General features: G+C 32.4%; 1 protein-coding gene across 1 annotated transcript; it reads right to left on the reverse strand.

The window, feature by feature from the left end:
- Positions 1-5,120: 5,120 nt before the first annotated feature.
- Positions 5,121-7,039, reverse strand: LOC25480392 (F-box/kelch-repeat protein At3g23880). Its single transcript, XM_013587155.2, has 2 exons — positions 6,844-7,039; positions 5,121-6,340 (listed from the first exon to the last, which is right to left on the reverse strand). Exons 1-2 carry the CDS (start codon positions 7,037-7,039, stop codon positions 5,121-5,123), a joined length of 1,416 nt encoding a protein of 471 aa, XP_013442609.2.
- Between the last annotated feature and the right edge of the window lie 12,376 nt (positions 7,040-19,415).

Genomic DNA, 19,415 nt, shown 5'->3' on the forward strand with positions numbered 1-19,415 from the left:
TTATTACTCGAACAATCGTGTTCTGAGGTAGAGTGTTGCTATCTTGACTATCACTCTTATTTTATAGTAGGTTCTACTAATGGCTTGGTTTGCTTGGCTGTTGGGAAATCACTAGAAGATCGAAAATATGAACTTTTTATCAAGTTTTGGAACCCTAGTTTAAGGTTAAGATCCAGAAAGGCACCCAGTATGAATATTGAATTGTATGGCACATCACGGCTTGGATTCGGCTATGATGATTTGAATGACACATATAAGGTCAGTGAAATTTCAATTACTAATCATTTTGCGCAATTTCTTGGTGATTTTTAATTTTGGTAATATGTTGTGTTATTTTAAAATGAAAAGTGTTATGATTATGATCTAACAATTTGAATGTAATCATTTATTGGTCGTGATTTGAATAGTAACAAATAATATAATCAATTATGCTGTGTTATTTTAAAAGGAAAAATGGTATGATTATGATCTAAGCATTATGATTAATTGAAAGTGTTCAAATATTTTACACGGTGATGGTGTATATGGATGAAATCATTTATTGGTTGTTATTGCCTAAAATTTGATGCGCAAGTGTTTAGTAACAACTTGAGGCAATATTATGCCACAACATTGGCAAAACTGATTTATTTTCAAAGAGGGGAGGAGCGCAGGAAGGTAATTTGTTTAGCATAATTTGAACAAATTGCTATTGTTCAGCGATACCTTAGTTAGTAAAATGTGTTGTCAACAATCATGATTGCGACACTATTGCTTTTATCTCATCTTGGATAACTTTAACCCTACAATCATGTTCAATAGCTTCAGTATAACATGTTGTTTCTGTATTAGAAAAAAATTGATATCAATGGGGTATGAGACTCAATGTTAAAAGTGCAGGCAACATGAAGGAAATTACCTTCAACTCGCGTGTTTTGGTCTTTGAATATACTGGTACTGATCATGTTACATGCCTGAGATATGTAGATGGGGTTGAAGCTCTACTATCTAGTTGTTGGACTAAAATTAGGGCTATGATAGTGCTATTCACTGTTGTTGCAGTCCCTTGATTATTATTGGAAAATTTATACCCAGAAGAAAAACCATTTCTGTGATAGCTCAATAAATTTAGGCCTTGGTGCCGCCCTTTGTGAGGCTTCCACCGTTGTACTCTTATTCATGATAGCCCTTTTGGCTTTGAAGTTCAAATTTCCTAGCCATGTTGCACAATATTTGATTCATCATTAAAGTGGTTATGTACATGTGTGTGTTTATAGCTGGTGCTAACTTGTCTGTTTTTATTGTTTAAAATATTTGTTGTCTTAGTGATGATTTTGTGTATTGGTTAATGATGGATCTGGTTGTTTATGGCTTGGTTGCACCGTTTTGGGGTTGGGTGTATAAGATATTTGTATTATGTACTATCTTAGTGATATACTTGTACACTTGCTTGAGCTTTTCAATGAATTATTGGACATAAAAAAATGGGACACATAATAGAAAATACAAATAAATAATTATTGCACATTGGTGTTATGAAAAAGTGATACGATTTTTAAGTTTAAGCGTGCACATTTAATCTCGGTTTAATTTTTCTATTTACGTCAGGCAAGGTGGTTGCTGTCTTTTAGGATCGACAACACATAAAATGGAGGGGAGAGTTCATTGTATGAGTGATAGTTGTTGGAGAAAGACTCCCGATTGCCCTACTTTTCCAATTCTACTACGAACTTGCAATGGACCATTCGTGAATGGTAGTGTTAACTGGTTAGCACTTCAAAACGTAAACTGTGATAATTATAAATGGGAAAATGTTACCCTAAACATATTATAATCCGTAGCTTATATAGTTATTACGTTAGCTTGTACAAACAAGTTCTCTAAGTTCGTTTTACGGAATGCACCGGGTGGAGTAACCCCAACAACATCCCACTACTAATCAGAAAAAATACCTATCTTCTCATGCTAACGTCAGACTCCTCTAACTACATGTGGTCTACCAACTAGGGTAAAACTCGTCCAGCCTAATATGGAGCCTGTGAGGGACACATATTATCTGATTGTTTTGTTCTATAACATATAGCTAATATGTTTCGATTATTTTGTGGTAACTAGATTCGATTATCTAAATCAAAGTCTCATAATTAAAACTCCTATTTATTAGGGTTAATAAACTATCCAAACGATAACAATTTAAAGTATGATTTACACGCTCTCATGATATGTCAAGTGTTAATCATATCCTTAACTTGGTTTACCTTTAATGGACTCATTTGGTGTTGATGACAAGTTTAGGGAAGGTTTGGGACAAGTTAGAAAGCAAATTCTGTACTCGGACATCAAATTACCATAAAGGGGTAATCGATTATCAAATGACTTGATATTGCATAATTCACACTGGTAATCGATTACCAGTAGTAGGTAATCGATTACCTCAACCCATATTTCAGTTTTTCAGCATTCTAAAAGCACTTTTCTTCCCCAAACATATCAAAATGACCAACCAACACTAGTAAGTCAAAAATCAACATTTTAAGCATGTAACTCAAGCCAATAACACCTTCAACACAACATATCATATGGTGAAAATCTAACTAACATGCACTAATCAAAATTCAGTTTTCTCACAATTCTATCAAGAATCTACCCATGGAGGGAACTAACTACTAGGTACTCACATGAAATTCATGCACATCTAGTGTATGCTTCATTATTTTACTAAAGTTTTGCATTTTCTTTTATTGAGTTGACATTGGGTGACTTGAAATATTCTTAAAAGATAAAAACATGTGCTTGTATCTTCTTATATATGTGAAATGTGTTTTTAGTTTTCCTGGTATTAATATGATTTTAAGATTAGTCATTGGGTTAGAACAAGTTTACATTGGACCAATTTTTTTTCTTCCAGGATCTATGACAGAAACTTATGTCACCCTCAGAGGCATATATGTTTCCAACATATGAAGCATACGAAACCGCATATATAGTAGGACGATGTAGACTATATACAGCAAAAAATATGATAAGATTGATTTCGTTCTACAAAAACCGACATTGATTTCTTTCAACCTATATTGGTAACTCTATGAGAGAAAGGTTTCACTTCAAAGATATACAAAATATAGAATATAAATTTATAAAAACGTTCATAATCAATTTGAGATAAGAAAAGATCTTTTGTAGCGTCAGTGTAGTTAATTAGCTTAGTATTAACTACAACAATTTTTTTTAGCTAGAATTAATAACAAAATGTAACATTTAATTTTAAAATGTTAACAAGGAACAATTTTTTTTCGCATAAAAAAACATTTCATTAATAGAGGTTGAAAACCAACATCACAGTAGAAAAGATCCATTCAGCTTCTATGAAGAGTTATGGGGAACTCACACAATCATTTGATTAAATACACACCAGGAAACAATATGACTCCAAGGACCATTTGTAGCAAGAATAATACTATCGCACCAATACAGCTTCGATTTAAATCAAATGAGACAGATCGAATAATCAAAACCAAAAGACTGGTCAGCTTGCAATGAAAACAGAAACTTGACGAAGAGTCGGACCACACCTGCAAACCAAAGCAAAATTGCACTACAATTAATTAAGTGCGGCACCAAAACGTAAAAAACAGTGTAAAATATACCAGGGAAACATATATTACTGTAAAAAAATTCAGATCCTTTTGTACAACTACAACAATATTTATATCATACTTAAATGTTCCTACGAAAAAAAGGACTCAAATTACTCAGATTTGGAGATTTTCACTTTCCTTTACACAAAAAGGAGTAGAAATGAAAAAACAGCATAATTATTAAGCAATAAGTTTCTACGAATGTTTCCAAACAAAACCCTAAATAGACACCAAGAAGGTCATTAATGTCTTCTATAAAACAAACACAATAACTTAAGTGAATTTAGATACAATCTTGACACGTATCATAAATTACAGTGAATTTGCTCAAAGTTAGGCAAGGAAGTGAAACAACAAACCACATGAAAAGAACAAAGACACATGAAAAGTGAAGGCCTTATTCGCAAAGTGCACTAGTCACATCCCTTTGTGAAAAAAGTCGAAGAAATTAGCTTCTACTGAGATAGAATAATGCAATTATGTAGCAAAAGTGACTCAAGCTTTTCATGTTACTAACAACTAGATTCAACATCGATATATCATTATCATCTATAGAACTAAACAATTCTCCCTTCTAAAATAGTGTAACTGAATTGGTGTAAATTTACCAAGAATATAAATATATATATATATATAGGGGCTGCTGATTTACACACACCTAAAAATACTACAGTGGTCCGCACAAATGTAGAAAAAAAACAAGTTCAAGATAATAGAGTATGAGTTTTTGGTAAAAAAACAAGTTGGTCTAGGTTGCTAATTTACTCCTTAAAGGCTTTGTTTGGGAGTTTGGAGGGGAAGGAAAGGAAAGGCTTTGAGGGGTGCAAAATATGAGAAAAAATAGAGAAATCTTCCAAAAAATTTAAAAGAGTAGTTTTTTTAGAGAATGATAAATTAATACATATGATTACTTTATTTTTAATTTTAAAAATATTATAACAACATAAATTAAATTTGAAGAATTCTTATTAACCCTCCAAAACCCCCCAAAACCCTCCTCCAAATACAATTTTTTAGTTCCTCCAAATGAGGAGGGTTTTGTATTATGAAGAAAAGTTATCCCCCCAAAGCCCTCCTCTCCCATTTTCCTCTATTTCTTCCACTTACTTATTCCTTTTTTCCCAAGCCTTCCCCTCCCTTCCCCTTCAAACTCGTAAACAAAGCCTAAAGTGTTTTTAGGAGGGTGTAAATTAGCAGCCATATGTATATATTTATTGATTTGAAAAAAAATTTATATGCTTAAAATATACATAGATAATTACACAATTGAAATTAGTATAGGACCAATCAATAGATTCTTCATTTATGTGAGATTTTTTTGATTTAAAAGACATAATCACACAATTGACACAAATTTATGAATTAACACAAATTTAAACCTGAAATAACATCAATATTGAATTGCAAATGAGTTTTAACATGGTAATAGGATATGTTAGTTCATTAAACATATTTATACATAACTTCACACAAGTATAGCTATGAGTGAAGAAAAACTTACTTTCAACAGATTAAAACCAAGCTTTCGACATAATCATGGATGGATAACCAAGATATGTTATTGTACATTCTAGTTTTCCTTGCTTTATTCGTTCTCCGGTTGTAGAGAATTGCTCGGTCATTTTGGTTGTTTGCCAAAACCAAAGTATCACCATTCTCAGATAGATGCAATGGTCTTATTCTAAAAAGTGCGCTACGATCAATTTCATGATAGAATTGAACATCTTGATAGGTAAATTTAAGGAATTGGGTCCAAGAATTTACATTTCCAAATTCCATCAATTTCCATATAACAAAATCAGTTTCCTTTAAATCGTGATAAACACATAGGGAGTTCATCAACACACAAACATTTCCCCATACATGTAACCCCTCATCAAAAGGAAGAAGCATCTCTGTGTATGTCTCCGTAGCTAGATCTAGTGAAATAACCACAAATTTCTTAACACCATTACGATCGCTACGATAGGCCAACCAATTAACATTGTTATCCAAATATACACCTTCACATAAACTGGAATTACGGAAGATTGGTCTAGCACCGAATGGAAATCTTCGAATATGTCTCCAAACATTATCACCCAAACTAAAGACTTTCACTTCGTTACCAGTTGAACTTAATGACACAACCTTATAAGTGTCAGTTAAACTCTCATAACCAAACACAAACACATAAAATCTCGAAATATGCATGTCATTAAAATAGACATCAGATCCTAATACATCAGATATTTTTCTGGTAGCAGGGTTCCAGAAACGGAACCACACTTTTTTATACTTAGTACTCTCGTTACAATAACCGGCCAAACAAATCATTCCATTGTAGGAACCAAGAACCACGCGACAGTTCTTGTCACTCAATCTGTAGTAGGGATCCTTGGGATGTCTGATCCAACGGTTTTCTAGTAAACAACTAACAGGGAAGTGTATGAAACTAGAACGATTTTCCAAGAAATAATAACCCCGTGTAGGGACTACTGATGAGAAGTACGGGTTTCGTGCAGATCTACTAAGGTGCATTTTAATGAATGAAGGATTAGAGATGAGAGTTTTCCATGACTTACTGACGCACTTCATCTGCATAAGAGATTTTACCGGAAGCCACAATAGTATTTCAGTGATAACCTCGTCAGGGAGATTTACGTCTGGCAACAGTGACTGATTGGATTGACGACGGAGACGCGTCATTGGTGGTGGCATGAAATTCATCAGAGCAACATAAACTACACATACAAATAAAAAACAAATCATTATGCAAGACAAATAATTATAATATCGTACGAAAATGATGTATAGAACACCAGAGAGGAATTGCAGTTAAGTGTTTTGTTGTAAATCTTTTTTTGACAAGAGGTGATATTTATAGATGTTATTGAAAACAAATAGTTTTTCCTTACCCTTCAAAAAGATAAATATCTTTTGATAAAAAATTATTATATTTTTTCATTTCACATTAAATTTTAAAATAAGTTTGACCAAGCATTTACTTCATTTCTTATCTTCCTTCTTCTATAAGTTTGACCAAGCATTTATTTCATTTCTTATTTAAATAAATAATATAATATTTTTACTATTTCCTAATTTTTATTTTTGACCAACGATTCTTTTAATAAATATCTAAATTATATATAAATAAATAAATTATATATAATTTATTAAAAATAAATAAATTGTATAAATGTTTTTATAGTTTTGATAAAACACATGTCATTTTTTTTATGATTACCGATCTGTTCGGTGAAGATCGAAGATGTGGAGTGATGGTTTACGGTGCTTCGGTGTGGATGAGGTTGAGCTTCCACTGTAGAGGAGAAGTGTTCTTGCAAATCTTGGCTTTCACAGGTCTTGGCGTGCACCCTCGACGTATTCTGCCTTGCACAAGATTTTGGAACGATTGATTTACTTCCAATTGTCTCCTTCATTTAAATTGTTATATTTTAAAATTTACCGCTTTTAAGTTATTATTAAAGTATTAATTAAAAAAAAATGATAACTACCATGAATAGCTCTTGTAATTTGGACGAGGTCTGAAAATGGTTCCCGTAAAGAAACACCACAATTCATCATTGTAATTTTGAATTCTTCATTTTTTTGTCCTTAAGTAACCTTGATTCCAGTAAGACAAGAGGCGGTGAAGCAACAAAGAATTTTACCAGGTGGCTATTTCCATGTGATTTTTCTATGAGATGTAAATTTCAATTTTTTTGCTAATGTTTAGCTAGAATCAGATTCACAGCTTGTCATTACGGCTTTCAAGTCAAAATTAGTGGTGCCTTGGGAACTTAGGAATAGATGGGAAAATTTCTTACAACTTACTTACAACATGAGATTCTGTGCTTCACATATTTACAGAGAAGGAAATACATGTGCAGACAGTCTTGCTAATTTTGGTTTAACTCTTTCCTCTTTTGTTATTTTTTGGTTTGACGTTATCCATGAGTTTGTCAGGGGAGAGTACATTAGGAATAGGTTGGGAATACCCAACTTTAGATTTACCACCTTTTGAAAAGGTTTTGGTCTAATCCCCTTTTTCTTTTTTGTACTTTCTTTTCTTTTTATATGATATGAGCTGATGCTCTTTATTTAAAAAAAAATTTTTTGCTAAAATTTATTGAATGGCTGAATTAAAGAAGAAAAAAATCTTATGGGTGGAAATCAAACTTTTCTCAAATGTTAGACATTAAAATCAAACTTTTCATTGTTTTAATGTGTTTTGAGGACTTACCAGATGTTTTCATTGTTTTAAGTTAAACCATTTAATAAATCCACAACAGTTAAGTTGAGCCCCAAATGTGTACAGTGTACCAACAACATCTAATTTTTTTCTTTCTTTCTTCATCTTCAACCTTATTAATCTTCATCATCTTCAAGTGAAGGTGAATGTAGGATACATTAAACTATAAAAGATTGGAAAGTTTTGTTAGTTCATTTGGTAAACTTCCAGAGTTCATTCCATAAATTAGATATTGCAGATTGGTTAAGTTTGCAATCTCCACATGGATTGTGCCAGTAAGCTTGTTGTGAGAAAGAACCTAGCAAACAAAAATTATTACAGAAGTTGATGTATTTGTTTGAAGAAATACTCTAATCTGTTGAAAAACACAATCCACACCAAAATCAAACAAATTCATCAATTACTGAATTTCACAAATTGGGGGAAAATGCAAACCCTAGAAATCAAAATAAAGAGAAATGAACTCAGAAAAATCCTCTCAACAAACCCAATCATCTCATCCACTCAACAACCTCACACTCCAAATCCTCCACACACGCCTTAGAATCTTCCACCACCGCTCTCAACCTCACGATCTCCTCCGACACAACGTCGATTCACCGTAAGAGACGCTTCTTCTCATCGCGCCATGAGCTTCGGTGTGAGGAGAATATCTCGACGACTCTGGCGTTTGCTTTGTAGAACACAGAGAAGCTTAAACATATATATGAAGAAAACAATTTCTTCATTTCTTCGTTTTCGTGATTTTCTTTTTGTTCTACCATTGATGGTGATAGTGTGAAAGAGAGAGAAGAGAGTGCGGGGGGGTCGGTTTTGTAATTTGTAATGTGTAACATTGAGGTGAATTTTCTCGGGTTTTTTTTTGGATTTTGTTATGAAGATTGTTGATGAAGGAAGAAAATGATGAAATGGGGGGAAAATATTGGCTATTGATGGTTTATTATAACATACAATGGACCTTCATGATCCAACGATCCACTTTTAAAAAAAATAAATCAAATGGTTTAAATTAAAGAAATTAATAGGGTCTATGGTGGACCACCTACAATGTTGGTCCACCATAGGCATTTTGGGTTAAACTTAAGATTTATTTGACTGAAGGAGGCAAACCTAAGGGACCAAAACATGAGTTTTATTAACTATGTGATCAATATAAAAACTGTAAATTAATTAGGGAATCAAAACACCTATTAAGCCTTGTTTTTAACGCATATAGTTGCAATAGATGTGCTTTAGTGTTTATATAAATACTCATGTTGTTTGCGTTGTAATCCATTCCTTGCATCCTATAAAAAGTTGTTAAAAGAATGAATGAATCTGCCAGTTCTTGTAAAACTGATAACAGTAAACATGCTATCATTTGTCAAGCCTTGGAATAGATACTAAAATATCATGAGTATATACAACTTCTCATTGTTTACCCAACTATGCACTTTTGAAATATTATGCACACTATTTTACCAACAATTTGACATCAAGTAAATAACTATTTAAAAAACAAAAGAAATTCAAGTGCAGAATTCCTAAAGGCCAAAAAAGATGAAAAATAACCTAAAGAGTTTCTCAACTTTCATAATATCTAAATGCTTTCACAGTTTCTTAATCGATATGAATCTCACGCATGGTTTTTTATTTTAACTTAATAGTACAAAGCAGCAATATTGAAAAAATAAGAGTAATTATATGCTTATCTATAGATCAAAAACTAACACAACAGCATAGTTAATTGAGTAAAACACACTAATACTGAATCAAGAAAATAAGGACCTGAATAGAAGTAAAACAAATAAGATACTGGTAAACGATTAAATCTTTGATTCTTTCAATAATTTCAACTAGATAGAGAAATAAATCCATAGGAAAGATAAGCAATATAATTGCAATGTGCAATCCTATGAAAAAAAAAGCTTGTTTTATTGCAAAGATATACCAATAGTTGAATATAAAAAACAAAAAAAAAGCTTGTTTTATTGCAACGATACAGGTCTGTACAACAGGTTATCTTCCTTGAAGTTTCTCATCAGTGTTTTTGCAATGTTTTTGACAATTGGCATGTAACTATGTCCCTGTTTTTGTCTCCGTCTCTTCAAATACATCTAATAGACTCTTCCAATTACTATCATATACATAATGTGTTCCTCAATTACTTCTCATATAAACTCTTCCAAATAAAAAAAAAATCAATAATACTAGATTAATTGATCCTAACATTCACAAAATACTTGTATTTCTGCACCATAACATAAGAAATTGAATTGTGAAATTAAAAAAAGAAAAGGCTTAAATGTGTATTTCGTCCTAAACCCTCCTCTTCTCTTCTCTTCCCTTCTCTGCAACTGATTCCCTTCTTCTTCATACTCTTCCCTTCTTCTTCTTCACGCTCTTCCATTCTTCTTCATGTTTCTTAATCGAAGCAAACTCATTCGGTATCACTTCTCCACCCGAAGAATCCGTCGCTAATTCAAATCCTTCTTTCACCGACAGCATCGCCACCAAAGATATTCACATCGATCCTTTCGCTTGGATTTAGCTTCTTGTTAATTATGTCATGTGTTCTTCTTTGCTATGAATTCAATTTCTTGTTGGGGTTCTGAAATTGAGAATGGGTATATTGCTGAATGGGTTTAGCTTGTCGGGATATTGCTGAATCAGAGTTTGTGTGTTTTCATTGGTGACAACAATCTCCACCACTGTTTTGCTGCTGTTTGTAGAGATAAAAGCAAGATGAATATGGCTTCTTCATTGTAGAGATGAAAGCAACAAAGTAATTAGTGTTGTATCATATCACGCTGTTGTTTTGTTTTTACTAGGTTTCTTCAAAAACTAGCTTCTAGGTAGCATTCAATTGTGAATTGTTTATTCTCTGTACAGAAAAAGTTTTTTATGTTTACTTGATTTGAATTGTTACGGGTATTGAAAAAAAAATTGGCTACTGAATCTATGCTAATCATGTTTTAATGCAATTTTGTGAATTTTAATGTAATGAGCATGTTCAATCGAAGGTTTTACTAGTTTGAGGGTCACCTTGGTTTTCTTGAGTAAGAGTAACAACACCTTCAACAGTGGTTGATGTTTTTGCTGCTGTTAAGGTGGTTGTTGATGATAAGAGGAAGGAGAGAAAGAGATGAAGCTGAAGGAAGAAGAGAGTATTTTTGTCCATTCCCATGCCATTTTGCTAATTTGATGACGTGACAGTCATTAATTAGGTTAATGAACGAAATTTTAAATGATTAAAGAATGCAAAGGTAATTTGCAAGGATTAGCGATCACAGGGACCAATTTTTAAACGACCCATAATTGCAAGGACGAAATACATATTTAAACCAAAAAATAATAATTATTGCAGTACATAACAAAGTCAATAAACTTGCATCACTACTTCTCCAAGTTGGTGCTAATACACTAAGTCATGAATTTAAGAACATGGAAAATTGTAATGTAGGGGAAATATAGCACTACACTAAAAACATAAACAAACAATCTTGTAATTATAGATTTAAGTGTGAAGTAACACAACTAGCATGACCAAAACAACCAAAAAAAGAAAGAAGAGGAAAGCCAACAGACAAATATTTGTTTACACAATTTGGACAAATTTATCCTGCATCGGGAAAGAGAGAGAGAGCATCTCACCAATCAATCTATTATGAAATTAGTCATATTTTTCATGTCCTTCAAACCCAAAAGGAATCCTAAAGAAAAACAATAAAGAAAGTTTCTTGATCCTTTCTATAAGGAGATCTCACAACCCAAAATGTTTCTGAAGTGTTTCCCAACCCAAGAAATTATATCTAATTCAAACGCATCACATTAGTATCGACATGTACTTTAATAACCCATTAGAAGAATAAGGATCTAAATATAGGAAAGAAACCAGCATGTTTGTGCAGCTACAGAAATATCATTCAGAGAATTTTGTGCAGCTACAGAAGATTTTCTATCATACTCGAATGGTCATGCAAAAAATGTACTCAAACTACAAAAAGATGTGGGGATTTTCACTTGCGTTTACACAAACAAGTTTATAATAGAAAATCAATACAGTTATTATGCAATAAGTTATTACAAAATACAAATGTTTTCAAAGAAAATATAAATAATAAACATCAAGAGAGCCATTAATGTCTTAACTAGAACAGATACGATGGCAACTATAACTATAACAATAATTCAGTGTCAGATTTGCTTCAAACCAGATTACAATGCAATCATTTGTTATGGTGCTTAATCTCTGTCAGGACCGTTTTTGATACTCAGTTCAATTCCCTCCTTCTTTGATCATCAATTCTTGGCTTTGCAGGTTTGGTTACCCTTTATCATGAAATATCATGAAAGGTTAAAAGACATTCTCAAACTTTGTAACATGCCATTGCGTGGAAAATATGGGCACCAAATCTTGGTGTCCAAGACTCTTGCTTGGGGTACAAAGCTTGTCTAAATCGGACGTGTGTGATTGGGCGTTCTCTTCCTTTGACTTAACTCTCATATTTTAAAATACATCAATTATTTCATTATCCACATAATTAATAACTTAACATTAAATATTTATTTTATAGAATTATTCAAAGCAAGTTAAAAAGAAATACATGTATATACCACTAACTAATAAGTAAAAATATTAATTTCAGCACCCTTTGAAAATATTGGGCACTGGGCAGCCACCCAGCTTGCGCATTCTCAAGGTCACCCCTGCATCCAATCTAGCCAAACAATCAGCAGCAAAGTTGCCTTCTTGAAGGTTTTGAAGCAACTCAATGTACTAATACCCACTCAATAATTTCGTAATCAATCTGATCAAGTTGACAAACACATTCAAAGGATCACAAACCAATTGAATTACATGAAGAGTGTATGAATAGCAAACGACATGATTATGACAGGTTGGAGTGACGACACATGATCAATCTATTGAATCGACAAACATGACCACGAGTCCAAATTGCAGTGACGACCCATATGTAAACCACTGGATTTCCAAAACCAAACTACATCTCTTCTCAAATAACTTTAACACATCTTTGAAATATTAAAACAAGACACTCAAACGAATCTTATGAAATAAATTCATATGACCATTTCAAACATTAAAACTTTAGAGAAAATATAATATAAACAAAAAATTCATTGAGTTTATAAGTCATCTAAAGCCAAAATAATTTGACAAAAGATAATGAAACTATAAAGTTCAAGACAAGTTTTTCCAGTTTATTCAGAGTATAATAAATTAAAAAGGAAATAGAAAGAACAAGATCTCAAAAATAAGAGAGTAACAAGCTGCATGCATGGTGCTAAATTAGCATATTATTGAACCAGAGAATAATCAACTTCATCGTATCGATTTTGAACACACCATTCCGGCCAATAAAGTTGTGATCTATGCGGAAGTCGACAACTATGAGCAGGAACAATGCATTTCATCATTTAATTTTTTTTTTTTGGTCAAGTAGCCTAGTGGCTAGAGCTCACACAATTTAATTGTGGAGAAGTGGAGTGTCCGGGGTTCGAACCCCAGCTCCTGCATATAATATGCAATATCCCTACCAACTGAGCTAAGCTCACGGGGATCATCATTTAATTATTACTCCATGAAAACACTTACACATTCTGTATGTATAGTATTAATATAGTACACATAGTCTCTTCATATCCCCACTTGCATGGTTTTTTTCAGCGCATGGCATTTGTGTTGTGAGAAAAACAATGCAAGGTCACACAAAGTTTATAGCTTGACATAACTCATCGTTGAAAAGTCTATCCTGTTGACATCCAATAATTTATTCTGTTTAAAGAAAACCACAAGAAGCTTCCCATCACAACTAAGTACCATAGGCAAAAAGGATGGTCCATTAGGCGAATTTTTCAGTTCTAGAAATTTCAAATCGTAGAGTTCAGACTAAGTACACCTATCTCAACCTTGTTAGTAAGAACATAAATAGTATTATGCAAAACAACAAAGTCCAGAACAGTCCATGGATTTCCGCTTTTGGAATAAGTAACTCAACTAGAATATCGAGACTGATAAACATGCAAACTACTTGAGCTTATGCAATAATCCTCTATGAAAAATTCATTTGAACCTTTGACAAAAGTAAGTAATACTCGAGAACCGTAATGAAACAAATACTCTTCAATAGCTGAGGTGTCAATGATCATTTGTTTTCTTATAAATGGATTCATTAATTGTAGTTTATTGGCACCTTTCATGATGAGATATCCACTACACGAACTCAGATAGGATAATCCCAAAAAATAACTCATTTTAGCGCGGTAAGCTCGTTTTTCAGGTATGCTATAAAAAGAACAAAATTTATTTGCATATGAAGTTGTTTGAACAAGTAGTCGTGATTGTGATACCATGAAAATTCTCCAATAATTTTTTTGAACTCTGCTCCACTCCTTGCAAACCACCATATTGAAATAGATCGTAAAAATATTTTCTATCATATAATTGTTAACTTCGAAGCAAAACCACATTACTCTCATAACATAGATGGCACCATTGTTACACTCAATGAGAAAAGTGTTGTTGACTTCAGCCAACTTTCAGATAATATGCTTGATACCGTATCCCGAAAACTAGATTTTGATGATTTATTTCAATTTTCTAGTGTTTGTAAAGAGTGGAGGAGAGTTCAAAAAATTTATTGGAGAATTTTCATGGTATCACAATAACCACTATTTGTTCAAAAAACTTCATATGTAAATAAATATTGTTCTTTTTATAGCATACTTGAAAAACGAGCTTACCGCGCTAAGATGAGTTATTTTTGGGGATTATCCTATTTGAGTTCGTGTAGTGGCTATCTCAACATGAAAGGTACCAATAAACTACAATTAATGAATCCATTTATAAGAAAACAAATTATCATTGACACCTCAGCTATTGAAGATTATTTGTTTCGTTACGATTCTCGAGTATTACATACTTTTGTGAAAGGTTGAAATGAATTTGTCATAGACACTTATTGCATAAACTCAAGTAGTTTGCATGTTTATCAGTCTCGATATTCTAATTGGGTTACTTATCCAAATGCGGAAATCTGTGGATTGTTTTGGATTTTGTTGTTTTGCATAATACTATTTATGTTGTCACTTACAAGGTTGAGATAGGTGTACTTAATTTAAATTCTACAAGTTTAAAATTTCTAGAGCTAAAAAATTCGCCCAATGGACCATCCTTTTTGCCTAATTACTTAGTTGTGATGGGAAGCTTCTTGTGGTTTTCTTTAAACAAAATAAATTATTGGATGTCTATATGATAGACTTCTCAACGATGAGTTATGTCAAGCTAGAAACTTTGGGTGACCTTGCATTGTTTTTATCACAACACAAATGCAATGTGCTGAGCAATCCAGGCAAGTGGCGATATAAAAGAAAATGTGTGTACTGTATTAATAATGTACATGCAAAATGTGAAGTGTATTCATGGAGTAGTAATTAAATAAGGAAATGCATCTGTTTATATTTTTCGACTTCCCCATGATCACAACTTTATTGGCTAGATTGGTGTTATCAAAATCAACAAGACGAAGTTGATTATTCTTTGGTTCAATAATATGCTAATTTAGCACCATGCATGCAGCTTGTTACTCTCTTATGTTTGAATCTTGTTCCTTATGTTTCATTTTTAATTTCTTATGGTCTGGTTAAACTGGAAAAACTTTTCACCTATTCAAATAATTAAAAATCAATTTTTTATAAGGGAAAATTAATCATTTCAATATTTTTCCTTTTTATTCTTTTTTAACCAATTTTTTTTTTGTTCTTAATCATTTCTCTTTTCTTTTATACTTTTAAAATTATTATTATTTTCTATGTTTCTACTGCTATTCTCTTTTTTACTTTTAAAATTTATTTATTCATTATTCTTACTCTCATTCTCTCTCTAACTTTTCAGTTTTTTTTTCTTTTCATTATATTATTTTCCTTTCACATTTTAGATTTAAAATTTTCTCTCTTTTTATCATTTGGAGTTGATTGTTGTCGTTCTTGATGGTGAATAAAAAAATTTGAGAATGAAAAGATGACAATGAAGTTAATGATTCTGGGTTGTTTTTAATTTCATTTTCTCCATTTTTTTACAGGTATATGTTTGAATTTTATGATGAAAGTATGATGTTGATGATGAAGATGATGAAAAAAAGAAGTAGACATTTAAGATCTTCTTTCTTCTTTTTTTTTTGACAAAAAATTTAAGATATTTTTATCACTTATTCAAATCATGAAAAATCATTTTCTTATAAGGACAAATTAATCATTTCAATATTTTTACATTTTTCCTTTTTAGCTTAATAACCCGTTTTTCTCCCAGCATTCCTCAATGAAACCCTTTGATCCAAATAAGAATTTCTAATCAATCTATCTCACAACAACAACTTCATTAATCCTCACAAAATCATCAAAATCATAATGCACCTCTTTTTACCCATTTTCACAAAATCTCACAAAACACAACAATGAAACACATACCCAATAACATTTAGAGCACATAGGTCATAAAATCAACAATAATCATCAACATCATCACGAGTTTCACCAATTTAAGTTAAATTCTCAAAGTAAACAAGTTAGCATATATCAACAATGAATGTCATGCATCAACAACAATTTTTCAACACTTTTCACATACCCAAAATTATCACATGAAAAAGAGCACGAAAATTAATTTAGCAAAACATCAAATTCACAAAATTCATCAAAACAAACATGACCCAAATGTCATAAAAGTGATTATAGCTTATTATGAAAACAAACCAATCCCCCTTACCTCAATCTCCGAAAATCTTAAACTAGGGCTTCAATTTGCTCTTCTATTTTTCTTCCTAAGCTTTGCTCCTCTTGAATCTCCTTCTTCTTTCTTTCTCTGCTCTCTATCTCTCTATTTTCTCTCTCCATCAACCTTTTGGTAAAACTTATGAAACGAATGCACAACCCTAATTCACCACTACTGTTATCCTTATATAGTCTCACTAATGGGTTATGTTTCTGTCTTACTCAATGGGCTTAGTAATTAACTTATCTCTGCTCATTAAAATGTTACTACAAAATTACTTCATTAAAACCTCCCATTAATTACTCATATATCACCGTCCAAAATAATTACCCAAAGTTACTACTAACTCTACTAAAATAACTCACCCCATCAAAATTATTAAAATACCCTTCAATTCTAAAATTACTAAAATGTCATCACTCATCAAATGACCAAACTATCCTTCTTGTCTAAAAATCCACTAATCCCAAATTAAAAATAAAAACAAATAATTAAACACATATAATAAATAAACAATTCTAGAGAAAAATTGTGTGTTACACCTGCCACATAAGCATTGACCAAAATAAAATTCGACTTTTGTTAAAGGGGCTAAAGTTAAGGGTTAAATTATATATTTTTTTGTAATGGGGGCAAAATCGCAATGTTTTGAAACATCATGGGGGGGGGGGGGGGGGTAGGCCAATTAAGAATGGTCTTAAGAGCATACCACCTTTCATAAAAGGTTTCCCTTCGAATAGAGTATTTTTAAGATCATAGTCCCTTTTTGATAAAATAATGTCCCGTCAGAATTAAGAATGATCTTAACACAATGTGTGTGTGTGTGTGAACACACACAGACACACACATATATATATTCGATATTTTTTTACTATTTTAGAAGTTAAAAAGTTAGAATGGTGATAACACCATATTTAAGTGGTCACATGACCATAATAGAGTGCTTCAAGTATTAAAAGTGGTCTTAGTACCATATTAGAGGTGTAAATTGCGAACCATTTTCTACAGTGAAGTAGTTAACCGCACAGTTGTAGTTGAACTTGTTGTATCTTGGAGGCACCATGGTTGATAGTCTACCTTGAACAATTTTGGGCAGTGTCACCAAACGTCTTAAAGAAAGTGACTTGATCGGGACTCCACCTAGAAAATATGAAAGAGGGTTGCCTTGTATAAGTCCTCATTCAAACTTGAACTCGTTGGTTAGACTCGCATTAATCAGAATAGAAGTTGAAGCAATAGTAAGACATTCCATGATCTATTTCTGCCAAAGGGTAGAAAAATTCATTTTCACCATTATTGTTTCAAGAGATTTCCAATTTACCGAATCAAAAGCTTTCTCAAAATCAACTTTGAACAACAACTCTTTTTTAACTTTCTAGAAGAATACCATCCAGGATTTATCTTCCACGGACAAAAGTTGATTGTGATTCAGAAATTACACATCCTATAACTTCCTTAATATGTTAGATAAAACTCTTGATAAAAATTTATACATGTTGTTTACCATAGAAATCGGCCTAAAATCGCCAGCCATTGAGGACTCTCAAATTTAGGAATAAGAGTTATAAAACTGTTATTGATACCTCGTTATAGTTCTCCGTTACAATGAAATTGGAAACATGAATCTCATGAAATCATCCTTTAATTCAACCCAAAATTCCGTGATGAAACCAAAATGAATACTATCTATCCCTAGGCTCTTAAAATTGCCTTCTTAATTCCACACTGCCTTCTTAACCTCGTCATGGATGAAAGGTTTACATCCACCCCTCAAGTGCGAAGAGCAGGTATGTTCTCTTTGGCCTCACTAATATGACCTTCCAAGTTTTGAGAATGTTGTTGATGCCAAATATTAAGACTGCATTTGATTTTTTTTTTTTTTTAAGTTTTTCCCTTAAGCATAAAGCCTCCCAATACTTCTATATTAAAAGAGTTAAAAAGATGGGGGCAGTGATCAGACAAACCTTTTGGTAAAGTAGTTTGAACATAGCTAGGCCATTGCTCGCATCACTCCTCTCATAAAAGAAATCTATCGAGATGACTCATATAAAGGTTGTCTCCTCGATACCAAGTGAAAAACCTACCATAGAATGGTTTTCATGCATGTAGACATATATTCTACTAATTATCTCTTAAGTAGAACAAATTACATTAAAATCAACACACACACACACCACTTATCTCCATATTAATTAAAATTAGTCAAATCCCCCACTATAACCCACAAGTCTTACCACCTTCATCACACGGAGCATAGACATTCGCAATATAAAGAAGTCATCACCACTTTTAAAATATTTGCATTAATATTCAACACATTAAGCATAGTCTTAATAAGCTAAACGTCAATTTCCGAGGCATCCCATAAGGTCATGATACCACCAGAAGCGCCCATTGAAGGCCGAAAAGAAAATCCAAACTCTTTAGAACCCCACAAAGAAAAATCACAAACAGAATCGTCAATAAACTCCCGCTTAGTATCTTGAAAACACACAACCATACGAAAATGTTGCCTAACCAACTTCAAAATATCACATCTCTTCTCCCTTCCTCCCAAACCACGGACATTATAAGTAGTAATCTTCATAATAACAACTTACACCCCACACACACCACATTTCGATTAACAACCAACATCCAAACTATTACCTGCCCCATGTTACCTTTTCTCCCTCTCCCGGTTTGTCATTTTTTTCTTCTACGCGAAGAAGAGCTACATTATCCTTACATATATCTGCCTCACCCTTCAAAATCCCATTAACCTTAATTTTTTTTCCCTCACCAAGCATCT

The sequence above is a fragment of the Medicago truncatula genome, chromosome 7 (assembly GCF_003473485.1).
Source record: "Medicago truncatula cultivar Jemalong A17 chromosome 7, MtrunA17r5.0-ANR, whole genome shotgun sequence".
Classification (NCBI taxonomy): domain Eukaryota; kingdom Viridiplantae; phylum Streptophyta; class Magnoliopsida; order Fabales; family Fabaceae; genus Medicago; species Medicago truncatula.